This window comes from Cornus florida, unplaced genomic scaffold, assembly GCF_030987335.1.
Source record: "Cornus florida cultivar Cherokee Brave unplaced genomic scaffold, ASM3098733v1 CherokeeBrave_3.0.0_Hap2_Chr03, whole genome shotgun sequence".
In the NCBI taxonomy this organism is placed as follows: domain Eukaryota; kingdom Viridiplantae; phylum Streptophyta; class Magnoliopsida; order Cornales; family Cornaceae; genus Cornus; species Cornus florida.
In genome coordinates, this window is record NW_026775573.1 from 15,099,011 (window position 1) to 15,126,905 (window position 27,895).

Sequence of the window (27,895 nt, forward strand, 5' to 3'; positions counted from 1 at the left end):
TATATACATCAAACTTAAAGAACTTGTACTTTTTACTCAACTCTTACTCACAAGAACAAAGATTATTTGTAACTTATTCAGATTTATAATCAGTTTTTATCCATCTCAATAATAATCTGAATCTTAATCTCAGATTGAGTTTAAATTCGAATTTAATTTCAAGAACAAGTTTAAAATCAATTAAATGAATTAAATGAGTTGAATTGTGTTTAACAATTAAAGGGTTTTCACTGTTCCATTTTGCAAATTTTATTTCTTTGGCTCATAATAAATTATTCACTTTTTATTTTGGCCGCTGAAATTATTTACTTCCAAATTCCAAACTCAACTCAAAAGTTGTGTAAGGAATGAGAAATTTAAAGTCAATTTACAACACATGAAATGGTTGCAACACTATCAATGTGACATCAAATGAACAAAGATGTAATCACTATGACTTTGTTTCTGTATACCCTTTTTTATAAAAGTAATGATTCAGTGATACACTGTCCGAAAATAAGACGCATCCGACTGTTTTTATGTTCCCACTCACATAACACAGTCAGCCCGAATTTCGGATTCTATATCCAACCTTGATGAAACTGGTGTACGGATTCTGTAAGTAAAGTTAGGTAATTGCATTGCTTCTAACAAATTATATCAAGACTGGACCAATTTACAAGATAAACAAAATCCAGTTTGAACTATCAAATTTCATTACCCATATGGTTCAAATGCTTAGTATCTTACATATTGAATGTAACACAAAATACCCAGAAACTCAACTTGAATGATTGTCAAGTGCCCTCCATATAAAAATGAAGGAACGGAAAGAGAAAATGTTGCTTGTAGAAAAAGGATGAGGAAAGGACCGGGTGGAAATCCTTTAGCTCGAAAACTGTTGCACGAGGATGAGAATATATTTCCGGCGATATCTTCTTCTTTATATTGCACGAATTGTACTGCAGTTGCTCAAGGCACCTATTCAATCTAGACGCTCCATCTACAAATGAAGACACAAGTTACTCAGAGAGGTGAAATATTCATGAATTGCACTGTTTCTAGGGATACCTTGTGAATAATATCCAATATGATACACAAACATGTCTGAATAAATGAAAAGACATCCCAAAGGACACCAAGTGTCTTTCACACACTATGAACATGCTTGTTAAGCAATCTATTAAAAAGAAAAAGGAAATTGAACGCTTCAAGAGAAACAAATAAGCAATGAATTAAATAAAAAATAATAGTAAAAAAGAGGCAAAAGGATTGAGCATGAAATACCTTCCAAAGGCCATCATTAAGATAATGCATGTTATCCACACCAATTCCCTTGTTGATTGCCCTTCTGCAATGAGGAAATTATTTATGTGGTTACAAAGAAGCATATATTTACATCGTACATGATTTAATCGGTATTGAAGGAGAACGAAGTCATACATGCAAAATGAAGAAGATATTAATAAAATCCACAAGCTGTTAGTTCCATTTTTGAAATTTCTATTGCAATTAATCACGTGAAACCACTAAACTAAAGAATCTTTAACAGGATGAGCTGATGATGTGCTTATGCCATCACCTTAATGAAATTCTTTTCTAATAGAATTTTAATCATAATCCTTGATGTTTAGTATTACTTATCGGGGGAAAAAAATCCTGGATATATGGTCTTGTAAAGACAAATTGTTCCTTATTTAAGTCACCAAAGAAAATGTTAACCTTGTTTAAATGATAATGAAAAAAAAAAAAAAAAACTAATTCATGTATATTTGAGGAGCATAATGAACAATGTCCACCAAGAAGGTAATTTATGATAAATCAGAAAATATCAACTATTTATAAATGAAGGTACTTACATATCTTTTGCTGACATTTTTGTAAAACCAATAGCAAGGGCATGTTGCTTTCCTTCAGCCATGATGGCCTGATAAAATTTAGGTCTACATCAGACAATGAAGTGGTAAAATGAACTACAACAATTTCATCCCATACTATTTTAAGAACATATTAGAACAGGAAAGGAACTAATACTCCAATAATGGCACTATATCACAATAACACAATAACTTTATAAAACAAATTGTAAGTACAGCAGTATGATATGGTAGTGGTTATAATTCGTACCACGGGAGTTTCTTCAGCCACTTCATCATCCAAGACACCACCAGGAGAAGTAAGCCCAGGACACATTATGTTAGCACCAGCAAGGACAAATTTTATTGCACCCCTATCAACTTGCAGTTTTTTCATTATATTCGGATCTGAAAATTGCAAAAGAGATAAATGCATGGCATACATATAGAATTTTAAGAATTAGATTTCAAAAGGATCTGGTTCACTCAAAAGATGGAAAATTGTGGGCAATGAAATAAATAACTGAAGAACTTCTAATCTTAATAACGTCTTCACAAACCTAAACATCATAGAAGGCATCCCACCCCTAAAACAAAATCTTGTGAAGTCCTTTATTCATCTGGGAAGAGCTTCAAAATACCTCTCTATGCTGTTTTGCATGGACAGAAAAGCTAGACACAGATTTGATACAAGACATACCTATTCTTACACCTTTCATGTGTCAACAACTTTCTGTAGGACTCATATTTTGCCAAGCACACTGTTGTATTAAATAAACTTTCCATCTTTGTCATGTAGAAATGTACGATAAATATCAGATTTCTTTCAATGAAAAATTAATATGGAGCTACGGTTTGGACAATGGTATGAAAGTGAGCAACCAGGCAGGTTTGGGACAGGGACACTATGAAGCATGGACAACACGACAACTCTTAAAGAAGTTGGTCACGGAGATGGTGAAGTCACAACAACAAATAAATATAAAAAATATATTATGTAGAACACTATTTTATGATAGTTGACAGCTAAATCTAATATTCAATGACTACTAAATTTATAATATATGAATCATAATAATCATTTTTTTTTATAAGTAATAATCAATTATTTCCCTGTCACAATGAAAATAAACAGGACATAGCATGTGTATGTCCGATTGCATGTGGATATATACATGTATATGTACATATAAAATTAAGACGAATCTTCTCCTAGTCATATAACTTAATTGATAAAAAGTTCCTATATCATGTTTTTTTAAATAAAAGCCTTGCATTTATATTTTCTTGCAATTGTACATTTTTCCATGCTACAAGAAAGTCAAATCCAACGTCCGAGTTTCATACATCACAAATCGGTAGTGTTCAATAAGAAGAGCGCATTTTCCCGAAACTAAAATTAAAATTTTAATTTTAACTAGACATATCCAGATCATGTAGGGTATTTGTCTGGAAGCATCTAAGACATACTCTGTCAAAGACATGTCAGATATTGACGAGTCAACTTGTAACTGTTCCTACTTCCAAACCTCATATCCCTTCATAGTAGAAAGACTCCCAGCTCGTGCCATCCCTTTTAATTATAATTGACGATGAATGTTAGGTTGATTCCTTGCTGACCAGTTTCCATCATTGTACTACTTTATCAAATATTATATTGTAATTCACACATTTGCTACATATTTTATCTACTGCACCTGCACCAACATATCCCATAACAGTAGCACCTTATTTTCTTTTTCCAGTTCTCACACCCTCTTATATACCTCATCAATAGCGGCCCCTACCCTTAGTTCGAGTCAAGGGACTGCTACTATCATAGTTCTTAAATGCTGCCCAACCATACATATAAAAGAATCACGCCCCCATGTAATGCCTGATTTTGTCCATACACATTTATTTATGTGTTGATATTGTATAGTTGCATTAATCTATTAGTGTTTATAATCAATATATCAATCATAGAAGGGAAATGCATGTTTAGGAGTCGAGTCCTCGCATCGATCTTATAAGTTCAAGACTCTTTACTTACAACTGCAATTTTTTTTCCTACCAAAAAAAAAAAAAGAGGTAAATTAAGAGGACCACTCTTACAAGTTCAAGACTCTTTATGTACAACTCTTATTTTTATAAAAATGTTGGTACTTTTTCTTCTTCTTTCTCAACCCCCTCCCCCCACCCCCTTTTTTTTTTTTTTTTTAATTCTTTTGCAAGTTTATAATTATCACATGAGAGTAGAAAAAATAATCCAGAGAATGCATCGCATCATAACATAAAAACCACAAGAATCAATTTAAACACACGCCAGTGCATGTGGAAACATACACACAGACACTTTGAGATGATGTTGCATAAATAAGGCAAGACATAAACCATCAAACAATACTTACATTGATGAAGAAGTCGAAGTGTAGGCATATAAGGTCCATCACGTACATTGAAAAACAGAGGCACGTTGTTAACCACGACCATATTTAGATGGTTTTGACTAAAAAGACAGGGAAAAAAAAAAAGTTTGTCAAAAGCATAATTAAGATATTATTAAAGTATACCACTGTGAAAAATTACAGGTAAATATCAAATACAATAAAATTTGGAAGCAGTAGAGAAAACATCAAAGCAAATAAATCATTGAGAACCATTTCACAACAATGAGAGGGGACTTTTTTGGAAGCAAATCCTCCAATACTGGTTCCAGTCCTGGGTACTGCAACAGAAGCAAAGATGTATCAAATACCAAATAATTCCAGACTAAAAGCTCTCATTTATAAAGTGAACAAGAATAAAGAAAATAGAATTGCTACTAGTAATTGAAACCTCTTCTGCAATACTTTGCCGAATTTTTCGTTGCACAGATGCCTTGACTTGATTATGTGCAGACACATCTTCGGAAGAGAACCTACAAAATATTTTTGTTAAAAAACATTAAATTCTAAAGTAAATTCAATAAATATAAATCTATAGTTAAATATATATTAAAAAAAAAAAAAAAAAAAAAAAAAAAAAAAAAAAACAAAAAAACAGTATACAAAATTGAAGGGAGCGCTAGGTAGGTAGAGTAGCTGGCAAAATTCAATAAATATGTCCATCAATGAAAGCTAGCATACAACAAGATCCCAAGCTTAGCATTATGCACAAAAAATTCTTACAATAGGAAAAGTACAGTATTTCCACTTCAAATATCACAGAATAGATAAAACAACAGACTCACTACGAATGTGGCCCTCCAAGCATTGACCTTCATGCAGTAAAGACCTTAATCACTTATGGATTGCTAACAAAAAGCCAGCATTAACCAAGAATAAACATACAAATAAAGCAGGCATGGCACCAACACATAATATTAAACACGCAAATAAAGCAGGCATGGCACCAACACATAATATTTACTTCGATTTTGCTGCATCTAAGCTACAAAGGGTTTCGATAGGGATGGCGTTGGAGTTGCTTGCTACGATAGCCGATTGGTAGATGTAGCAGGTGAGCCAAGCCCAGGCTTAGCAAAGGGTACAAGGTAGAGAAAGAAAAATGACACTCAAAAAATAATATTCGAGACACTAAGGAAGATTTCTGAAGCCAACTGCCCAACAAAAAAAAAATTGTGCATGCCTTCAAATGAGCATTTGAAGCTAGAGGGTGCAAAGTCAAGCACTTAACTGGCAGATGAGAAGAATATTTCGCGAGGATGGTGGGGCAAGTTCAGAACTAGCTTCTGTCAATGCCTGGATGTCTCTAGATATTCAAATAGGCATCAAAACTAAATACTAGAAAGTCAGGTCTTTGGGCCTGTGATGGCCTAAATGTCATTTCATATGAAAAGTGGAAATTATGTTATTTTGACCATCAGAGGTCTTCAAATAGTAGCTCAATGTTAGTTTTGAAAAAGTCAATATTTGTACTCATAAAGGGACCTAATGTTATCCTAGGTAGGAGTGTAAGGCCTCTTCAGAACACATACCAGTTTGGAGTTTAGCTGTCTTGATGTTTGCAAATAGACGGTGAAAACTGAATTTTGAAAACAAATCCAATAAATTAAATAATTGAACATGGTGGTTAAGGTTCCAACTTTACTATTTAAATCCTAGTCGTCCTGGTTAGGGTGGTCTATGAGAGTTAAGGGCAAAATGGGATGTCTACACGTGTCTCCAAAGTGGTAGCCTACATAGGACTTCGCATTTGGCCACATGACAACGTCACAATGATCATGTGACAGTCATACAACTAACCACATGGCACTCTTCCAAGAGACAATTCTCTATTCCCCAATTGGCATGTGGACACAGCCAAATGAAGCACATGTTCCATTAAATCATGATGCATGTTGGATCTTCATGCACGTCAATTCTATGGTCAACAAGTGTGGTGTGTTAACGTCGGATTCAACAAATGGGAAAGCAAGGGCTATCTCCACCACAACAAATTATTTGACTTCATGCAAGGAAATCCTAGATCGATCATTACGCACTCTAATTGCATGGCTCTATATCCGTATGTGGTTCAACTGCGCACTCTTTAACCGCATAGTCAATTTTCTCAAAATGATATTTACCTTACTCCGCCTATCAAGGAACTCTTTAAGCTCAGCTGAAGCCTAAGTTCACCAAGTTGTCTTTCTCGCGGCCTACATATATCAAGGCACACTAAGACACGTTATTTTAGCAAGAAAGACTCATATGTGATCTTCAGATCCTTGATTTCTTACATTAATGCCACTTCCCTATACCATTGGAACTCCATTTTACTTGTAGTTCTTCCATCACCCACAATCCACACAACCTATATATCTACGTATTCTTTCAATTCCAGAAATCATTTAAAATATATATATATATCAGAAGCACCGAAAGCACCCCCATAATTCCTATTCTTTTAGCTAAATGAAGTCCAAAATTCTTACATTCACTACACCTTTTTAAAAAACCCTAAACTTAATGCCTCCACCAACCTTTAGTCAAACCAACAAACAGTCCCGAAAACCACTCATCCCCGATGTCCACATCAAAGTTAATGTCATAGCTTGTAGGAAAGTGTTGATAATCACTTGTCCCACAGCACCAAACTAAGTTCAGTTCTGAGGCTTGGAAGTTGTTTCATGTTTGTAATATCTTGGAATTGCATATTTGTACTGACATGAAGAGAGAAATGCATGAAAAGAAGGTTAGATTGATTTGAGTGGCATAAAAATGGTAATTGATGTATCTGTATCGAGAGATTCAATTTTTAGTGCAGTCATTATTTTTCACTTTTTTAAAGTGGCTACAACGGATTTTAGTGTGGTCATTATTGAAAGTTATTCATGGATAATATCACAATAAGCAAGTTGTATGGAATGTGACACGACAAATATGCTAAAATGACAAAATGTCAGCTAGTAACAAAACAAAATAAAAAATCTCCATCAAATTGTTAAAGCCAAAAGAACTGTGAATGATATACACCAACTGTGGTCCTTAATTATTTCAGGAAAAGTTGGCAATAATTTCACCTACAAATGAATGGTACAGTTTGTGGAGAGTACGCTTGGATCCCCTAAGCAGAGGAGAATTGACTCGACTATATGATCTTCATGAAACTGCAAAGTACGTGTCGTGAAATTTAGAGAATACATGAGGTATTAAAGTTCCACAATGCAAGGTTGAGAAGGTTGATTGTTCATTGTTAACACATAATTTGAATTTACAATTTGAATTAAGCAGATAGACCTAGTACCGAAACCATGTGAAGCTCAAAATACTGCTCATAGAACAAGAATAACAGGTCAAGGTGTTGGACAAACTGATGATGCCAATAAAGGCCATTTCAAAATGTCAGAAAACGAATTAGTTCTGATCACTGGAGGGAGTGTAGAGAATGGATGTCTCTATGAAAAAATAAAATGCTTGTAGGAGAGTGGAAAGATTTAATTTAAGCAAGATGGTAAACTAGAAAAGTGAGTGGTAACAAAGCCACTGTATTGGGAAAGGAAGAGAATGATTTTTACGTTTTGCCAAGGATAAATAAAACGAATTAGTTTATTTATTTTAAGTTTCGTCAAGGATAAAGAAAACTGCAAAAACTAGGGGTTTCAACAAGTTTGGCCTGATAGTAAAAGAAACCGATTCAATCCTGGACGGGGATGAATCTGATTATCTAGAAGAAAATATAAGTAACAATTATCAACTAGTGGAGAAAAATAGTCAAATTTTAGATAAGCAAGCCTCTGCGAAAGTTGTTGAATTTATGGCCAAGTCCGAAGAGGATTTTGATAAGGTGGATGTGATGGAAAGTGAATAAGATTCAACACACCGAAGACACTGATCCAAACTCCGAAGGGTCCTCAAATAGGTATTAAGAATAGAACAACATTAAAATATACAGGGGGTGAAAAGAGATCTAGTATCAAGAAGATGGTTAGGTCTGAAAGCAAAGACATGGTACAAGGATGAAGGGTTTCGAGAGTACAAGATGATGGGTGAATGACACAACAATACTTCCACTATTCATTTTTTACGTATTAGAGAGGGCTATCAGATAGCAAGGTTGCCATAGTTTAGGACTTACAAAGTATATTTTGCTTTAGATCAATTTATGAGTTGAGTGATTGATTGCCAGGTTATGAAGCATGTAGATAGATACGAAATACAGACATGGCCCTATACTGACATCACAATACTACAAATTCTTTTAAAATAGAATATAGTTATGGCAAGGACACTTCGCGTAAATATATATTATATTAATGTACATATGTATAGCAATGAATAAATTAGTCATGATATGTATCTCAATACCTCTTTTTTGAAGAAATTCCGAACTTTTCTTAACAATTATATTATGATATTATAGTTGTAAAAGTTACATTTTAATGTTCGAAATTTGTTAAATATGTGATCAATGTATCCTAGAAGTATCATATATGTGGTTGAAGTATTAGAGAAGTATCAGATACATGGTTGAAAAAAGAAATAATTTTTAAAAAATAAAAATTATGGATGCGTTTACAAAGTATTGGAGTGTTGGTATCCGACATTGGATATGCCCCACTCCTCTTAAAAGCCTTCACGCTTCATAGTTTTTAGGACTATGTTTAGCTTTCCATCTTCCAGCCCTAGGAACAGCAATAACTTTATTTAACAGTACATGATTGGTTCATTTACTTCCAACCCAGAATTATAGTGTCATAATGCCACTAGTAAAAGTCTATGTAAAGAGTGATTGCCAGCGTAGTTATACTGCTCTAACCGGAGGTTTAATGCATGAGAATCGACTGTTTTTACCATGACTTAAGCGAATGCAATACTGTAGAGAGATGAGCATCACAAAACAAATCAGCATTTGAGATTTCTTTCTTTGGTTAGTGTGGCAATTAATGGTATTCCCTCTCATTCACCCTCTTCTCTCATCCATTTCGACCTATGTTCTTAAGTACCTGCTATGGGTTCTTGCCTCTTGGCCATGCCAAACTTATTTTGTCTATGCCCAAAACTTCCTTCGGCTGTATAGTACTAAAATCTAACAAACCAGTAAAATGCCCAAGATTTACTACAAAATCACCAACAATTGGAACCCTAAAAATCAAAGTCCCAAACTATACTTCCAACTCCCATCTCTCTTATATAACCTTTATTTTGTTTAGAAAAATAAAATGTATAAACCTTTCATCTTGTATTGTTTCTGGAATTCCAAATATTGAAATACCTAAACTCAATCAATCCTGATAATAAATTAAGGCACCAGTGAAGGTTACTTATTTTCTTAGCAAACAATCAGAGCACTAAATTTTGAAAAAAAATAAAATAAAATACAATCAGAGAACTAAACATAAACAAATAACATATATGGGTTTTGAACCAAATCATTGAAGAATATCATAAAGCAAACAAAAAAACATTCAATAGCGAAAATATAATAAATCCAAGACCCAAGCAAAAACTGGGAGAATGGAGAAAAAACAATGTCATCAACACGTGAATGTGAAATTCTAGAGAGAGGAAGAAGAGGTAGAACTTACTTCTTGAACATTTTGAGTGATTGAGAGAGGAACAATTTAGAGGGATTTTCTGAAGCGGATTTGGAACAAAATGGATTCACTAATTACCCGTGCTGCGTAGTTATCAAGCTATGCACTGCACAATTCGACTTGTCCCATAAAGGGTGTTCCAGGTTTACACAAAGCCGTGTTTGGGCCCTCAATTAAAATTACTGCGAGGAAAAGGAAAAGGAAAAGGAAAAGGAAAAGGGAAAAGGGAAAAGGAAAGTAAAGAAAGGAATCGTGTTAGCAAAATTTTATTTGCTGACAAGTTGGAAAACTTGTAAAAAAATTAAAGATTTCTTTTATTTCTAAAATTTATTCTCATGTCCTTCATATTTATTTTCCAAATAGAGCTACTCATTGTTTTACGAGACTGGATATAAAAATCATTTAAATCACCCTCTTTTTGTATATAACTTGCTGAATTCATGTAGAAAAAAAAAAATCGAGACTTAGTTTAGTTAGATGAAAATAACAAGAAAGAGAAATAAATAAAAATTATTTTAATCTTGTAAGAATTTGGATAGTAATGAAATTTTTATGAGAAAATAACTTACTATAGTCACCTAATTTTTCCTAAAAATTGTCATACAAAAAAGACAAGAAATTGTAAACTTACAATTATACCCCTTTATCTCTAAAATAAAATTTTGTTTATGCATAAATTTTTATAATAATAGTATAATAATCTATATCGCTCTCTAATTGTCCTACAAAATTGTTTATTTATTATTTTTATTGTTTATATTAAAAAGACAAAATATTTATTCAATACAAATTTATTTAAACTCTTATTTAATTTAATAAAAGTAAGAAAAATTTAGGTATGTAAATCATTACTTAAATATCAGTAGGTGAGGTGGCAAGATGGAATTGAGCATCTCACCCAATTAAAAAATCTCTTTAGAATCTTATTCTTTTCTTTGTATTGTAGGAAAACATTACATGCTTCATATACTTAGTCAAAAACTTCACACATAGATAATCCACTCAATTACTCTGTGGACCAACATCTGCTACTTAGACAAGATTGGAGAAACAGTTTGGGAAAACAAGTGAAACATGTTGATCGATCCCTTGTCGGTACAAAGATCATTTTTTTAAGATTATATATGTGTGTATTAAAGTATTTTACTGTCCTTGTCCTGTTGTTTTGGAAGACAAAACTTACTCTTGTAACAAATGCAAAACTACTTAAAAAGGCAAAATTAAGAACATTAAGAGTACTTGGCTACTTAAACTGGAATCAAAATCAGTACAAACTCCCATTAATAATAATAATAATAATAATAATAACTTCGAAAAAAATACTAATACTAATAATAATAATTATTATTATTATGTGATAAACATCCAACAAGTGGTATTCATTGGGAACCCTATAAAACCATCACTTAACTTTCATTGTCACCAATACCACATAGGCACCAACATCTTCCTATTTTTGGTTCTCCACCATCAATATTTACTTCAATCCTTCAATAACCTCACTTTAATTCCATGGCCACCTCTGATTTAATCATGGGCATTTTAGGTTTTTCTCTCATCACTCTTATGAAATTTCAATACCTCATTCTCTAATATCAGATATATATTTTCGAATAAATTTTTTTTTAAATGTTTTGCATCATTATTTTCTGCAGGCAATATAATGACAATACTTGTTTTTGCTTCTCCAATGTAAGTTTACCTTTAAATAAGTAAATGCTATAGTTATATATATATATATATATATATATATACACACGCGCGTATATGTATATTATTAGGTAAATACTCACACACACTTCACAAATAACTCATGGCAGGGCTTGAATCCGACACTAACCAAGAAGAGTTTTATGTTGCTGAAACTGTAGAACTCTAGCTTATAATAAATAATAAGCAACAAAATTTGATACTCAAACTTGGATTGGTATGCATAATTTAATTGGTCTATAATTAAGCTCGGGTGTACTATTAATTATTTCATTAATTTCTTTATGATTTACCAATTAATCTTAATCCTAATTACATATATATATATATATATATATATATATATATATAAATGGGTATTTTAGGGGAACATTTTGTCAAGTGATAAAGAAGAAATCAGTGGAGAACTATGATGGACTTCCATATATAACTACACTATTGAGCACAAGTTTGTGGACTTTCTATGGATTTCTTGACCCAGATGACGGTTTTCTGATTATAACAGTAAACAGTGTTGGTATTGTTTCACAGCTCATCTATGTCACTATATATCTAATATATGCTCCCAAGGATAAAAAGGTAAAACTCTCTCTCTCTCTCTCTCTCTCTCAAATGGTGCTTCATGTCTAAATTCAACTTTGAAATGTTTAAGTTAGTCATATATAGTTTTTGAAATTCATGTCCAATTTCTAACAATGCTATTAATGTTAGAAAATCACTTGCCAATGTGTTTTTTTTTTTTTTTTTTGTCAGGTTAAATCTCTAGGTTTGTTGGCAGTGTTGAATTTGTTGTTTCTTGGACCAGTAATTGTCATAACTCTTGTAGTGTTGGAAGGAGGAGCGCGGCGTACTTTGATCGGAGTTCTGTGTGCAACAGTCACCATAGGCATGTATGCAGCACCTCTATCAGTCATGGTAATTAACCTATTTCATCTCATTATGTTCTATTAATTGATTTTAAAGTCATCATTTCATTCAACTTTAATATTTTGAGTAATAATTTAAAATTGTTCTTTTTTTTAATTTTTAACAGAGAATTGTTATAAAGACGAAGAGTGTAGAGTACATGCCATTTCTCCTCACATTTTTCCTGTTCCTCAATGCTGGGGTTTGGTTTACTTTTGCATTGATCCTCAAAGACTATTATGTGCTTGTAAGTTTTCTCTATTTAATTTCTTCACTCTCATCCATTTTCTTTTCAACAAACATGATTTGGGTAGTTTTTTAATGAATGCCAAAAATCAAATCTTGACCTAATAATTTGCAGAAATAAAATTTCTGAAACCTGAAAATTATAACATTAATGGAACAAGCTTGGGTTTTTTTTTAAAAAAAAAATTAAAAAATTAGTAGACTTGCGTTATAATCCCCATTTATAGTAACTCAATAGAAATGCAAATATTAATAGAAACAACTTGAATTAAAGTGACTACTTATAAAAACTGAAAATTGCAATACAAACTAATATTTGTTTAATTTCTAGTATAACACGTCCATTTAATAGTTGGTTATTTAAGGTTGTCTAAACAACATTTTTTCTACCCATACCATAAGAAATATATAAGAATGCTATGCAAAAACATAACATAAACAAAATATCCAACTGTTGATATATCTATCTATATATATATATATTGTGATTTCAGGTACCAAATGCAGTTGGAATTGTGTTAGGCGCATGCCAGCTGATCATCTATATCATCTACAAGAATAAGTCACCAGTACCAGAAAAATCAATGGAGTACACAATGGAAGAAGGCTCAGCTCGCATAACTAAAGAAGGCATCAAATTGCAAGATTTTGACGAAGACGACGACGAAGACAAGAGAAAAACTCAGAGCCTCAACATTAATAATGTCACAAGCCAACCCGAGCCATCTATGTCGCGAAACACCAGCACTCGGAAATTCATGAGGACACTAACTATGAGTCCATCTCAATCAAGACATGTTGAAAATGGAAGTGCCATGAATATTCACCCTTGATTTTGGAAGCATGATATGCATGCAGGCCCTCTAGCAACTAATAATCATGCATGCTTCATCAATTTAATTGTAATGAGAACTAATCATCTATTTAATTTAATTCTTTTGTAATTGTTAAATTTGGTTAAATAAAATGAAAATTTCAAATAATTTGGAGAATTAATTAGTTCATTTAAAAAGTAAGTAGTAAAGCTAAATATTGTTACTTCTGAATTTTATCAGTGGAGGACCAAAATTTTGTTTTGGTCACATAATTAAACAAGTGTGATGGAAAAATAAAATTAAAGGCACTTGTTACTTGGTCACAAGGTTAGATCTTTAACTCAAATTAGGTGATTAAACTAATCACTAAACTTAAAAAAAAAAAATAATAATAATAATAAGACTTATCTCATATATATGAAGAATATCTTTGAAATTATATAATGGAGAGTCTGTTTAGTTTGTAACTCTAAAAACAATTTTCAAAAATTTAGAAAACAGAAAATATTCTCTAGAAACAGATATTTTTATAAATGAGTTTTGATAAAACAGTTTTTAAAAAACTGAACCAAGCAGAATTTTTTATATCGTTTTTAGTTTTCAGTTTTCTGAAAAATAGAAAACTATTTTCATAGTTACAAATCAAATATGCTCCAAATTCTTTTCTGTTTTTAATTGATAAAGCACTCCGATAATCCACGGTTACTCACTAGTAGGTGAAACAAATGAAGTGAGTTTCAGTCACTTGTAGTTTGGTTCTTTTCTTCCCCAACCCAAAGCGCACACACACAAATCAATACCTTCACTTTGAACTTGAATACGACCAATATATATTCATCATCACGGAATGTTATCAACCAATCTTTAGTATCTTCATCTCATATTTTTAAGTTTAATAACGATCTCGAGTCAAGAAACAATCTCTCGTGATAAGACTACTGATTGCATCTAAACATGACTCTACAATTTCGAAAATCTCGTGCAATGATATGTACACTTCATCTACTAGTTGATATATGATGTACAAAAAGTCAGTTCCAATATTAAAAAAAATCAATTTCAATTCTATATTACATTAGATTGAACAATTTTCAAAAATTAAACACTTTCTTAGACTTCACATGAATTGCACTCCGTATTGCCCAAGGAAAATGATGTTGAAAATGGGAGGTAAATAGATAATTCTTTATTTGATTTTAGAAGAAATATATATAATTTAGATGATTTATTACATCATCACTAATTGTCAGGTAGTGTGAGACTCGCACTTTTAAAAGGATTATATGACTTGAGAATACTTTATAGATTATGTCATTATAGGAAGTATTTTTGGGGTGTTAATTAAGCAATAATTATTTTTTTTTTTTTTCTTGTTGGGTGATGTTTTTTAATGATAGAAATTAATGGGGAGTTCTCGAACTCATCATCTATATAAAAAGAAAAATGATTTTCTTTCCGGAAGTTAGAAAACAAATGGGGAGCCGAATCAAACCGAAAGCTCCTCATCCGTGAGATACAATGTCGTGTCATTGGAAAAAAAATTCAAACCACGTATCACAAATCCATCCTATATACATTTTTTTGAAATAGCTGTATTCATAAGGAAAAAAATAATTCTATACTTGCATATGTATGAAATTAAGCACACAATTACAAATGGCATGTAATTGAATTGAAACAAAATTTGCCATTTTCTTATAGCAAAACAACATTGCCTCCATTGCGTGCTCTTATTGTGAACTTCAATAGTTTTATATAGATTCTATTTCACTCCGACAGAGAAACATCATGTACACCATGTTAAGTTTAACATGCTACATTACTTGCCTAAATCCTGTTTTAGCAAAGAGAGAACCAAAAGTAGGCATAGGTTTAATCTATTTTATCCTTCTTCAATTAAGATGTCGCAATTTTTTTTATTCTACAATTAGGCTTCAACGGCAGCCACGTAAATAAGAATGGAGAATCGGAGATACTATTTCTATCACAATCAAATATATATATATATATATAAATGACAGGAATGAACTCCTTTGCAGGTGCAAATGATTTTACAACACTTTATTTAATAAAAAAAAAAAAACTCAAACTTAAGATGGTAGGGGTGGGGTGATCTGGACATTTGAAAAAGATAAGATTGTCATTCCCCACTCACCGACGAGTGTAGAATTAAATGTGCAATCATTTACCAACGAGAAAATTCAAAAAATTCAAATGAAGTACTGTGAGAAGGGACGTGAACCAACCCACTGCACATGAATGCCCTTTTTAACTTTAGTTTTCCTATCAGTACTATTAGGTTGTGTACTATTAACTTTGTTTCTACGTAGTATATTAACATGCCATTGTGAAAAAAAATATGAAAAAAATTAAGTATTACCCCCTCCTTCCTTAATTAATAGTCTATTTTTTTTTTTTTTTACATGTCTCAAATTAGTTGTTCTTTTTAAAAAATTAAAATATTTTTTTATTATATTTCCATCATTGTCCTTTATTTTTTAAAAAAAATTCAAACTTTGTAACTATATATATTTAAATTAAAAAGGACAATTTGGTAATTTTAAAAGGAGGACAATACATTAGTTGCATGTACCTTTAAAAACTCCAATTTCTAAACATGGACTACTATTTAGGGACACAGGTAGTATTTACATATAAATGGTAATAATGATTTATATTTATTATTTAAAAGAATCAAAGTCACATAGTTTTGAAAAACTAAAAATATAAAAAAATATATTATTTACTCTTACTGAAGTATCACTTTTAGGCACATATGTATTACTTTTTGTACATGCGGGTATCACTTTTTATTCATATATGTACCACTTTTTATGCACATAGATACTTCTTTTTGTGTATGGGATATCACTTTTTGTTTAAAATAAAAGTGGTACCTAATGACAAAAAGTGATACTTGATTCACAAAAAGTGATAACTCAGTAAGGATAAACAATATTTTTTTATATTCATGTCAATATTTTGATTAATTTTATTTTTTTAAAACTATGAAATTTTAATTTCATTAAATAATATATATGGATCGTTAGCACTATTTGTATGTTATAATCTCAAAAATACTATTGCCATTTTGAAAAAAAAAAAAAAAAAACTGACTTTTTTATATGAACATGCCACGTAGTACTAAAAGGATTGCAACCTTCCGTGACCGGGGTCTATTTTTGTCGAATCTAGACAAAAGTCCTTTCGCCTTTACTAGAGAATCTAAGGTTCAACGAACGCACTAAGACACACAAAGTAAAGCACACAATAATGAAACCTAAAGCAATGTAGAGGACAGAAAAATCAGCATGTGTCAAAGGTGGTCCACATGTCATCATTAATCTAACAAGAAAGCGACAAACTACCCATAATTGAGACGTGGCAAACATCCAACGGTGGATATTCAAATAAGATATCACAATCATGATTCAAATCACATCATCTCACCACCACTACATTCACCCCCCCCCCCCCCCCCCCCCCATCCATCCCTTCCTACACATGCTTTTACATTCCCTCAACGCCTTCTCTTTAGTTCCATGGCTAGCTTCAGCTTCATCATTGGCATCATTGGTCAGTCTTTAATTCCTATTCAACTTTGATTTTTTGTATATTTCTATATTATCTGCGTGTGTGTGTGTATATATATATAGATTGTGAATATATTGTTCCCAATTGTGAATTATAATGATTTTTTTGTTGCAGGCAACGTGATCTCCTTGCTAGTTTTTTCTTCTCCCATGTAAGTACAACTTTAGAATAATAAAATGGTCATATTTCTTTCTTTATATTACTTATGAAAGTGTTTAGAACTTGATTAAGCAGCATATGGATGATGTTTTTCTATTCAGATTTAATGTATATTAATAATGAAGTAAGCATAAAATAATTAGTAACACTTTGTGTCTCAAAGCTTTTAGGGGCAGTCAAATAGTCATGAATGACCAAATCAAAGTATGGATTTCATTGAAATAATATAACTACAACTATTCAATCTTGCCAAATAGATTTCTTGCCCAATTTTGAAGTTTTTTTTTTTTTTTTCTTGACAAGAAACTCACACACCTGTTTGTCCTTACGGGACTTGAACCCACACCTCTCACTTTGAAAGATAAAGGAAATACCAAGAGGCTATGATGCCTTCAGTTAAAAATAATAATAATAATAATAATTAATTACCATTTACATGTGTAGTTTGTTGCCATTAATTGACTTGTACTATAGATGATACTTGTATATTGTGCCAACCAAAAATGTAGCAAATTAACCCTTGAGAAAGTTTGTCATGTATTGTTGATTGACTCATTTTCTAATTTTTGGATATTTATAGAAAATTGTAATGTTAATACAAATTTAATGCTATATGTTATAGAGGGACATTTAGGAGAGTGGTGAAGAAGAAATCAACTGAGAATTATAAAGGACTTCCATATATAACTACTTTGTTGAGCACAAGTTTGTGGTGTTTCTATGGACTTCTTAAGCCAGGAGGTTTGCTTGTGGTAACAGTCAATGGCGCCGGTGCCTTCTTGCAGTTCATCTATGTCACTCTGTTTCTCATCTATGCTCCCAAGGACAAAAAGGTAACAATAATAATCCATCTTCTTCTATTTTTAACCTACTAACACATCCATTTATTATATATGCTTTTATTTGTATAGTTAATCCAAACACTAGTCACTTCATGCTAGCTCATTAGTCTCAACTAATCAAAGTGTTTAACAACCTATAGTTCATAGAATTCCCAATCTTCTTTCACTTAAAAAAAAAAAAAAAAAAAATCTATAGTTCATAGACTGTCTAAGTTGTGACGAAACGAGATTCGTGAAAATTCACAAATAAATATAAAATAATTTTGAATTCGCAAAGTTTAAGAAATGAGAAAACTAATATGATTGATATATAAGAAATGTATAATCTGCTTTGCAGTAAATCTATTTATATTAGAAAAGAAATCATAAAAACAAAATGAATCTTCAAAGCAGTCCGATTTGGCACTGTATCTAATATTACGAGAGAAAAAAAAATAGAGAAGTTAATACAACAACAACAAAAACAACAAGCATTTTATTCAACTACACCTAAATGAATCATATATTTCCATTCCGCTTATCTAAGGCCATAGGTCAAACCACATGTTATCATATCATTTTTTACTAATGTTCTGACGTAAGTTGGTCTTCCTCTTTCCTAGTATTACCCTCAATGTGCATTATGTCACTCTTTAAAAATAGAGATAAGTACTTCATAATCTCAAAATTACAATAGCTACCAAATTTCAACTCAATTCGAGTTTAATTCGGCCACTAACAAAAATCTCAAAAAAATTAGTTGAGATTTTCACAAGACGGATTAGAAAGTTCAGTTACATCAAGTTAATCACGTGCTTTACTTTAAAAAGGTAACTATTTGATCAATGCTGGTAAAATTTTGTAGCTTTTGATAATGAGTCTAATTTGCTCATGTGTTTTCAGGTTAAAGCTATGAAGTTAGTAGCAATATTCAACGTGGGGTTTCTTGGGTTGGTGATAGCAGTAGCTTTTCTTGCAATTCATGGCAATGTGAGGCTTACCTTCGTGGGAATTATATGTGCAGGACTAACTATAGGCATGTATGCATCTCCTCTATCAGCCATGGTGAGCCTTTCCACTTCATGAATTACTTTGATCATTAATTTAACGTACCATATATCTAACTACACTAAATAATGTGCCTCTCCCATATGTTTTGGGAATACCGAATCAAGGACTTTGATTTGGAATTATAACAACTTTAGTTCAAAGTTTTAAGTAAGTTCACTCCAATTCCAAATTTAGGACGTTGATTCAGTGCTCCCAAACATAGCATGACAGTAAACATATTAAATTTGTTGGCAAGCAAAAAAGAGAAGAGCATGCCATAAGATGTGTAGAAATTGAGAAAATGAAACATGGGTTAAAATCAACATGCACATGGTGCAAGTATTTGGTGTTGCAGGGATAAATTTATGTATGATTCATCTTTCTCAATTCAGTCTAGGTTATATACTTTACCGTGTTTGTCTACTTAACGTAAATTTATTAGGATTAATATTTGTTCATATTTGTCATTATCATTTTTGCCTTTGTTCCATAACTCATTATTGAACTTCAACATCAATTCCTTTTTTTGAGGAATTTTTAAATATTATAATTAATATATTTTTTAGGTTGTTGATGTGAGTGCAAAACTAACTCATTCCAACACTAGCAATAAAAAGATTACTCCATCCTCCATATAAAAGGTATGAAAAAAGCATAATCCATTAGCTCTTTGTTTCTTTCTTTTATGACCTGGAAATCAAAATGCGCACTTCTCACGTTTGAGTTAGACTCTTATCTTTCTTAGTTTTGGCCAAATTGGTCTAAATTCAGTTGTCGTCATTTTTCAGTTCGATTTTATTCTTATTATTTTATAATGGAATAATTTTAATATTGAAAAAAAGATGATGCGACTTGTACCTTATATTTTCATGCTCGGAATGTGATAAATTAAGAAAACCATATAATAGCAACAAGAAGAAAAACATAACCCTTTATGGTTAGCATATACTATGGTAATTGATGAGGCTTTAACTATGTATGGCAGAGAAATGTGGTTAGGACAAAGAGTGTGGAGTACATGCCCTTTTTCCTCTCATTTTTCTTGTTCCTCAATGGTGGTGTTTGGTCTGCCTATGCTGTTCTCGTCAAAGATTTCTATATCGGAGTAAGTTTTCACACCCCAATCTTCCTTTCCATTTTCTTTTCAACTCGTAGAAATCATGGATTAATTTCATGTATCATTTAAAATTTGAATTTTTTACCATCAATTAATTAAGTTTTAAATTTAGTGAATATTGATTACAACAATTTTGTTTAGTCTTTGGTCACTAAACATGATTAGGGACATTATAATCCATGGTTAATATTTAATTTCCAGAACCCTCCGACAAAATATATACATATTTACAAAATCTCTAATCTTCTAAAATCTTCTTCAATATACCAATTTCTACAAACTCTTTAATAAATTAGAATCTTCCTTCACTTTACAACACTCCACACTTCCTTATTATTTATTTATAGTCTTTTATATTATTGAAATGAAAATGTATAAGCTATATGAGAAGAAAAACAGTTTATACATGTTGAATTTTTAATAACAATTTTTTTTTTTTTAAAAAAAGAATTATTATACCCCAACATATTCGCATTCGTATTTTTTCATTGTCATTTTATACCTAATTTTTAACATTGTTAAAAAAAATAAAATAAAATAAAATAAAAAATTTATATCTTACCTTCACAGGTACGTACTTTTCCACCGTATTTTACTACGATACAAACAAGAGTTAGATCGGAAATTGTAACATTACTCTTAGAATAACTGATCAGATTGATTTTGGATGTGTCATTTTGATTAAGACTTGGAAAATTGATATTGGGTCATCTTCAGGTGCCAAATGCAATTGGGTTTGTATTGGGCTCGGCCCAGCTGATCATCTACGGATTTTACAAGTCGTCATCCGAAAAATCATCAGAGGCCAGGGAAGAAGAGGGCTCGGCCCATCTGGTTAAAGGGGCTATTGAAATGCGTGACTTTGATGAAGCCGAAGAAGCCCAAATAAAGAATAGAAGACTCAACAAAGGCCGAAGCCTCCCGAAGCCTTCTGTTTCCCGGCAATACAGCATCCATAAAATCGTGAAGGCACTTTCTTTGGATCATCCTTAGGCCCAAAACAAATTTAACAAAACAGTGGGCCTCTTTTGATACATATTGTAGTATGAGACCATTTGGAATTTTTGAAAGTGCCATAGGGGAATACTCAATTAGTTTACTAAGTAGGTTTAGATACAAAGTTTGTGCCATTTCAGCAGATGCTAGAACTTACGAGGAAAAAGGAAATCTAACATTTTGCATATCGACAAGAAATGTTCCTCATATCCATTTTTTGTATGTCTAATTATTTAGATTTTAACTAAAATGTTCTGTATACATCTGAACCTGTTTTGAGTAGTGGACTGATTTAATTTGACCAAAATGGATCAGGAACTGATATACATATATATATATAGTTGCATTGGTATTGACACTCAATATCTCCAATATGTGTTCCTTCTCTTTTGCACAGGAAAATAATTATCTTATATGAGAGAGAGAAAGAAAAATAATAATTAATAAAAAATATATATTAATTAACAATTAGAGTTTCGAACTCTGATTTTCAAACCCTGACCGAGTAAAATAATTCCAAAACCCAGCAGGACCCGAGGACGTGAGACTATGGTGTCTTTTTTATGAAACATTTTCAAAGGAGTCTTTTTGAAAAAAATAATTTAAATTAATAATAATAATAATAATAAATCAATTTAAGAGGTTGTACGACACCCAAATAATGTATTTATCATGAAATAATTCGAGTGTACCAAATAGGAAATATTATGGATGAAAAGCATTCAAAATACATTTAAACCGTGTACAACAAATGAGTATATATTGTGAAGAAAATGCTACAGAAATTACGAGGACGATGTGGTCCCAACAAAGTACAAGAGCAGAATGGTACACCCATTCTTGAACAAAAGAATACTACGTACTAGAGAGAGATAGCTAGCTCTAAGAGTAACTGCAGCGGGCTTTTTTGAAAGACCATTTTTCACAAGCTGAAGGGTCTTTGGGCGTGCAATGCTGTAATTAGTGGGGCGCAGTTTTACTTGCGGACTGGCTCGCGGTAGTCAGTGAGCCGGTCCGCAATTGCTGAATTTTTTTTTTGTTGCAAAACGGTGCCGTTTTGGTTGCCCTTTTTGTTTTTTTCCTCCCCGGGGTTATGCATAGTGACTAAACAAAGTACAAAAATATACTAGAGAGAGATAGTTAGCTTTAAGAGCAATTGCAGTGGGCTCTTCAAATCCCATTTTCTGTGAGCTGAAGAGTCTTTGGCCGTGTAGCGGTGTAGCCAAAATTGGTGGGGCCCAGTTTTGCTCGTGGGCCGACTCGCAGTATTCAGCGAGTCGGTCTGCGATTGCTAAAATTTTTTTTTTTTGGTTTTTGTTTTTGTTGCAAAACGGCGCCGTTTTGGTTGACCTTTTTGTTTTTTCCTCTCAACGGTTCTGTACAGTGATTGAACAGTCCCTTAAGGCACTGTTTGGTAGAAAATTTTTTTAAAAAAAACCTACAAATAAGTTATTTATAGCACCTTTTTTTTGAAAAAAAAAAAAATTCATTAAATAAAAAATATATTGTTTAGGCATTGTTTGTCCAAAAAAATTTATTTTTGGGCCAAAAATAAATTAAAAAATCTTCCCCCCCCCCCCCCCCCCCTCCCCCTTAAAATTTGGTTTTTAAAAAATTTTTTTTTCTTTAAATTTTAGATGTGTACCACAAATAGTGTATTCGGCCGTTAGGGCACTGTTTGGCTGACACAAATAGTGCCTTAACGGCTATAATTTTAAAAAAAAGTTTAAAAATTCAAAATTTTTTAACTTTATTAAAAAAAAAAATTAATTAAAATTTTAAAATCTCTATAAATACCTCAACTCCTACCATCACTCATCACATCTAACATATCTCTATTATCTACCATTCAACTTATTTCTTCTTCTATTTAATTTCTCCATCTTAGCTATTATTTTCAAAGTCATTTTGATTCCATAGATCCTCGACAACCATTTTATTACAACACCCAATTCAACCTATCAAACGATGAGTTTTTGCTATTTTCCGAAGACAATATCAATTATTATGGAGGAGATTCTTAATTTCCTTCTCATCAACCATCCCAACCTAAACTTCTAATCAATATTGTGGTACTAGTGTTCCACAATCAAGTAACTCAAAACCCCCGCCAAAACAACCGGCTATCCGACCTAATAATTGGACCAAGGCTAAAGATGAGACTTTATGTTGGGTGTGGATGTCCATTATCTCTGATGCGGTTACGGGAGTAGACCAAAGTAAGAAGAAGTTATGGGAGCGAATTCTGAAACAATATAAACAACATATTGGTGTTCCAACTGAGCGAAATGATAGAGGTTTGATGAATCGTTGGTCGGTGATCCAACAAAAAATCAACAAATTTTTCAGGTACATGACTACCATGGAAATGAATTGTCCCAACGGCTTCAGCAGTGATGATATGGTGAGTTCTTTATTGTTTAAATATAACTCGTAAATATTTAAATAGTCGGTTTTTAATTTTTTGTTAATTTTTTCGTGTAGATGATGGCAACTAAAGACCTGTTTCGAAGCTAAACAGGTGGTGAATTTAAGTTAGAAAGTTGCCGGGAGATCTTGAAGCATAACAATAAATGACATTCATATTGTGCTGAACAAGTAGGAAAATGAAAAAAGAAAAAATAGCCGAAGAAGAGGAGTGGTTTGACTTTGACATTAATGAGTCTGTTGGGCACTCATTACCATCTACTCCGTCAAGTCATGCAGCCACGACAGATGGAACTTCAACTGAAGAATCACCACAAATAGGGGAAAATAATTCACCCGGCGTGGAAGAATATCAACAACTACAAAGACCAGCAGGAAGAAAAGCTGTAACGACCCGAACCCGAGGGTTCGAATCGCTGACTGGGTCCTTACCCGAACCCGAAGTCAACTAAGAGCTCTACCATCCTTTCCTATGTCAATACATAATATGCGTGTCATCCCAGGATTTATAAAAAATAATAATAATAATAATAAATAAATAAATAAATAAATAATAATAAAATGAGATCATAGCTATAAATGATGTCAAAACGGTCTACTAACCCATCGAACCCTATGGAGAAGCGTCGTCCGCTACTTCCCATCCGTGTCCTGAAAAATATTAAATATAAGGGGTGAGCAAATTGCTCAGTAGGAGGTAAGACACACCTCTTATGACCCCGTGAATCCACATAGAGAATAGAAAGTATGAGAACATGATCATATCTCGGGAGTCGAGTAAAACCACTGTATCATTAACAAACATACATATACCAACCAACAACCAAATGCACCAAGTATGCCAATGATGCGCCATACCATGCAATGTTACTCCTTATTTTCGAAATAATACCGTTTTAACTTCCAAACCGTTAGTATAATCCGACCCAAGGCGTCATGAAAGGGGGATTGGCTAACTATCCAAGACCATAAGGCACCTCCAAGACGTCGCATCCGGCCTATTTAACTCAATCCCTAGTCCTCTCTAGACTACACTAACACCACGGACCACTAAACGCCTCCTAAGCGTCTGATTTTCACAAACACTTTCTAAAACAAATTTTCAAAAATTATTTCATTTCATTTCAAAACAAATTTTCCCTTTCTTGCCCAATGCAATGCATGAATGCTTCATACTTTGATCACCATACCATGTCAAGTTCACAATTCCATACAATTCATCTATATCTCATTTGCATGCTTTTAGGAAAATTAAATTAATAAACTCTCAATTAACAATTTTGACAATATAGTATTTGACATTCAAGTATTCAAGTGCATATAATCAAATTCAATAAACAATACAAGCAATTTTTATCACATTCAACACATTATACACCTTGTCATGCTCATTATACATAAAATGTCCATAACCTTAAACAATACTCATAATTTAGTAAACAATTTAACAACTTTTATAAAAAAACTCACAAAATTTAAAGAAAATTGTGATAGAAACCCCTACCTCAAGAATTGCAAAAACCCCCCAATTTGCCGAATCTAGATCCTAGAATTTAAAATTCTTAGGGTGCACCAAAACCACCTTTGCTCTGATCAAATCGAAGATCTCACTGTGATCTCTAATTTGCCGTAAACGGCACTTAAAAACTCCAAAAATTGAAGGAGAAATCTAGGATTGAAATCTTGTAAAAAGAAATAGAAAAAAAATAGAGAATGAGAGGGGTGAGAGTGAGCTACGGGAGAGAGAGGAATAATGAGACCAAATGGGTTTCTAAGCCACACATATATGCTAGTAGTGGGTCCCACCACCTTTTTAAACAAAATTTTCCTTTTTTTTTTTCTTATTAATTATCACCACAAATTTGTATATATGCACCAACTATAATATAGTCACATACAACACATTAAATAAAATGAAAATGATGTAAATAGACCCAACTGTAACTCTTGTACATGACAATTCCGGTAACGGGTCCCACCCGGAATCGTTCGGCTCAAAAAAATGGAAAAATACAAAAATGACAAATCTTACATTTCAAAGAGTCTTGAACTCAATGAAATGCCCTAATAAACTCTCTGACACATCCGGCACACTTCATGGTGTTCAGCATGCAAAACGAGAAAAGACAAAAATGCCCTTGCAACGACAAAATTTTTGAAAAAATGAAAAATGGCGAAAAATGGAAACACTATAAAAGCGACAAAACAGTGTCGAACACAAATTAATTCAGCGAATGAATTGCAAACTTCATTCGTTTCGAAATTTAATAATATAACCAGTCGTTTTGAGAATTGTTAGGAGAAAATGCAGGATGCCTAAGTGGCACGAAAGGTAAGAAAAATAGAGAAAGAGAAGACGAGACAGCTAGAGATTCTAGAAAAATAGAGACTTGAAGCGAAGGATATCATGTTAACAGATCCAAATTCGGCACCAACAGAAGCGGGAAAAACTTGGATTATTGCACAACAAAATGAGATATTGGCATCTTTGAATTAATGGTCCGCCCCAAAGTTCCCATAGGATTTTGTAATCCTTGGCCAATTTATTTTCTTATTCCAATTTAGGGTATTGTATTGTTTAAGTTATTTTTAATTGTTTTGTTTATTTATTTTTTTTTAATCCATAATGGATAATGTATTGTTTCAAGTTATAATATCAATGGTAGTTTTTTTAAATAATTTGCAAAAAATATTGTTTGATTGAAAAATATTGTCACTGAGAAAATATAGCTGTTACAAATATAACCGTTAAAAATATAGCCGTTAGGAAATTTTTTAAAAAAAATTATAATTTTATATATATATATTTTTTGGAGAGCGAAAATTCGGAGAGCTTGATGGAGTGCATGTTTCTGGAGAGCAAAATTTGCTGATGTGGCTCTTCACAAAATTGATGTGGCATTTTTAGAAAACTAAAATCGGGAAAGACGGGTGCAGATGGCCTAAGGGTTAGGGTTAGGGTTAGGGTTAGGGTAAGGCGCCCTCATTCAAGAAAGAGGAGGAGGAGGTGGTGGTATTGTGTGCAGAAAGAAATACATCAAACAAACCTGGCCACCGGCGGCGACCTTTTTTCAAATGTAGGATCCATAATCGCCAGTTTCATGTTCGTGTGGGCAATGTTTCAACAATACTTTCCTCATGAACTTCTAAACTCTGTTGAGAAATATTTTCAGAGATTCGTCACTTTCTTTTACCCTTATATTGAAATCAATTTCTCAGAGTTCATCCGAGAGCGTTTCACGCGCAGTGAAGCTTATTTAGCCATTGAGAACTACCTTAGCTCGAACGCATCTCTGCAAGCGCTAGCCAAGCGACTCAAGGCTGATATCTCTGCGCATGGACGAACACGTAGAGGTTGCTGAAAAGTTCCAAGGGGTCAAGTTTTGGTGGGCTTCTGGGAAAAAATCTCCCAATCTCAGTCCTTTTCTTACTACCCCGTTAGTGATGAGAAGAGGTACTACAAGCTCACTTTCCACAAGAAGCACCGGAATTTCGTCATCGCTTCCCATTTGAGTTATGTACTCAAAGAGGGTAAGGCAATTAAGCTCAGAAACCGGCAAAGGAAGCTTTACACCAACTATGAATCTTCGTGGGGTCATGTGGTTTTTGAGCATCCAGCAACGTTTGAGACAATAGCCATGGAGCCAGATAAGAAAAAGGATATATTATGGATGACTTGATCACATTCAGTAAGGCAGAAGCCTTCTACAAGCGAATCGGGAGGGCTTGGAAGCGTGGGTATCTCCTTTATGGGCCTCCGGGTACTGGCAAGTCCACTTTGATTGCTGACATGGCAAATCTTTTAGGTTATGATCTCTATGATCTTGAATTAACAGCTGTGAAAGATAACGCTGAGCTGAAGCAACTCTTGATAGAGACATCAAGCAAGTCTATCATTGTCATTGAGGACATTGATTGTTCGGTAGATCTTACCGGACAACGGAAGGAAGAGGATAAAAACGAAGATGACGAGAAAGATGCAGCGAAGAAGCTGAAAGAAGAGAAGGAAACCAAAACCAGTAAGGTTACTCTTTCTGGTCTTCTAAATTTCATTGATGGGCTTTGGTCGGCTTGTGGGGGAGAAAGACTTATTGTCTTTACAACCAATCATGTTGAAAATTTGGATCCAGCACTCATCAGGAGAGGACGGATGGATAAGCTCATTGAATTGTCTTACTGTGGCTTTGAAGCTTTCAAGATGCTTGCAAAAAACTACCTTA

At 32.8% G+C, this 27,895-nt stretch overlaps 2 protein-coding genes and 2 pseudogenes across 3 annotated transcripts; 3 read left to right on the forward strand and 1 right to left on the reverse strand.

Annotated features, from left to right (window-relative positions):
- Window positions 1-663: 663 nt before the first annotated feature.
- Window positions 664-9,982, reverse strand: LOC132299641 (uncharacterized). The gene is made up of 8 exons (XM_059796390.1): window positions 9,826-9,982; window positions 4,653-4,734; window positions 4,475-4,542; window positions 4,226-4,323; window positions 2,107-2,243; window positions 1,839-1,906; window positions 1,267-1,330; window positions 664-982 (listed from the first exon to the last, which is right to left on the reverse strand). Exons 1-8 carry the CDS (start codon window positions 9,834-9,836, stop codon window positions 965-967), a joined length of 546 nt encoding a protein of 181 aa, XP_059652373.1. The 5' UTR covers window positions 9,837-9,982; the 3' UTR covers window positions 664-964.
- Window positions 9,983-11,346: 1,364 nt separating this feature from the next.
- Window positions 11,347-13,529, forward strand: LOC132301146 (bidirectional sugar transporter SWEET16-like; annotated as a pseudogene).
- Window positions 13,530-16,995: 3,466 nt separating this feature from the next.
- LOC132299642 (bidirectional sugar transporter SWEET16-like) lies at window positions 16,996-21,509 on the forward strand. 2 transcript variants are annotated; one of them, XM_059796391.1, is made up of 6 exons: window positions 16,996-17,087; window positions 17,220-17,256; window positions 17,887-18,097; window positions 18,989-19,150; window positions 20,121-20,240; window positions 20,970-21,509. In XM_059796391.1, exons 1-6 carry the CDS (start codon window positions 17,054-17,056, stop codon window positions 21,243-21,245), a joined length of 840 nt encoding a protein of 279 aa, XP_059652374.1. In that variant the 5' UTR covers window positions 16,996-17,053; the 3' UTR covers window positions 21,246-21,509. The 2 variants fall into 2 exon arrangements, with proteins under 2 accessions (XP_059652374.1, XP_059652376.1); XM_059796393.1 differs by lacking the exon at window positions 20,121-20,240.
- A 2,345-nt stretch (window positions 21,510-23,854) lies between these two features.
- On the forward strand, window positions 23,855-27,891 carry LOC132301147 (AAA-ATPase At3g28580-like; annotated as a pseudogene).
- The last annotated feature ends 4 nt before the right edge of the window (window positions 27,892-27,895 follow it).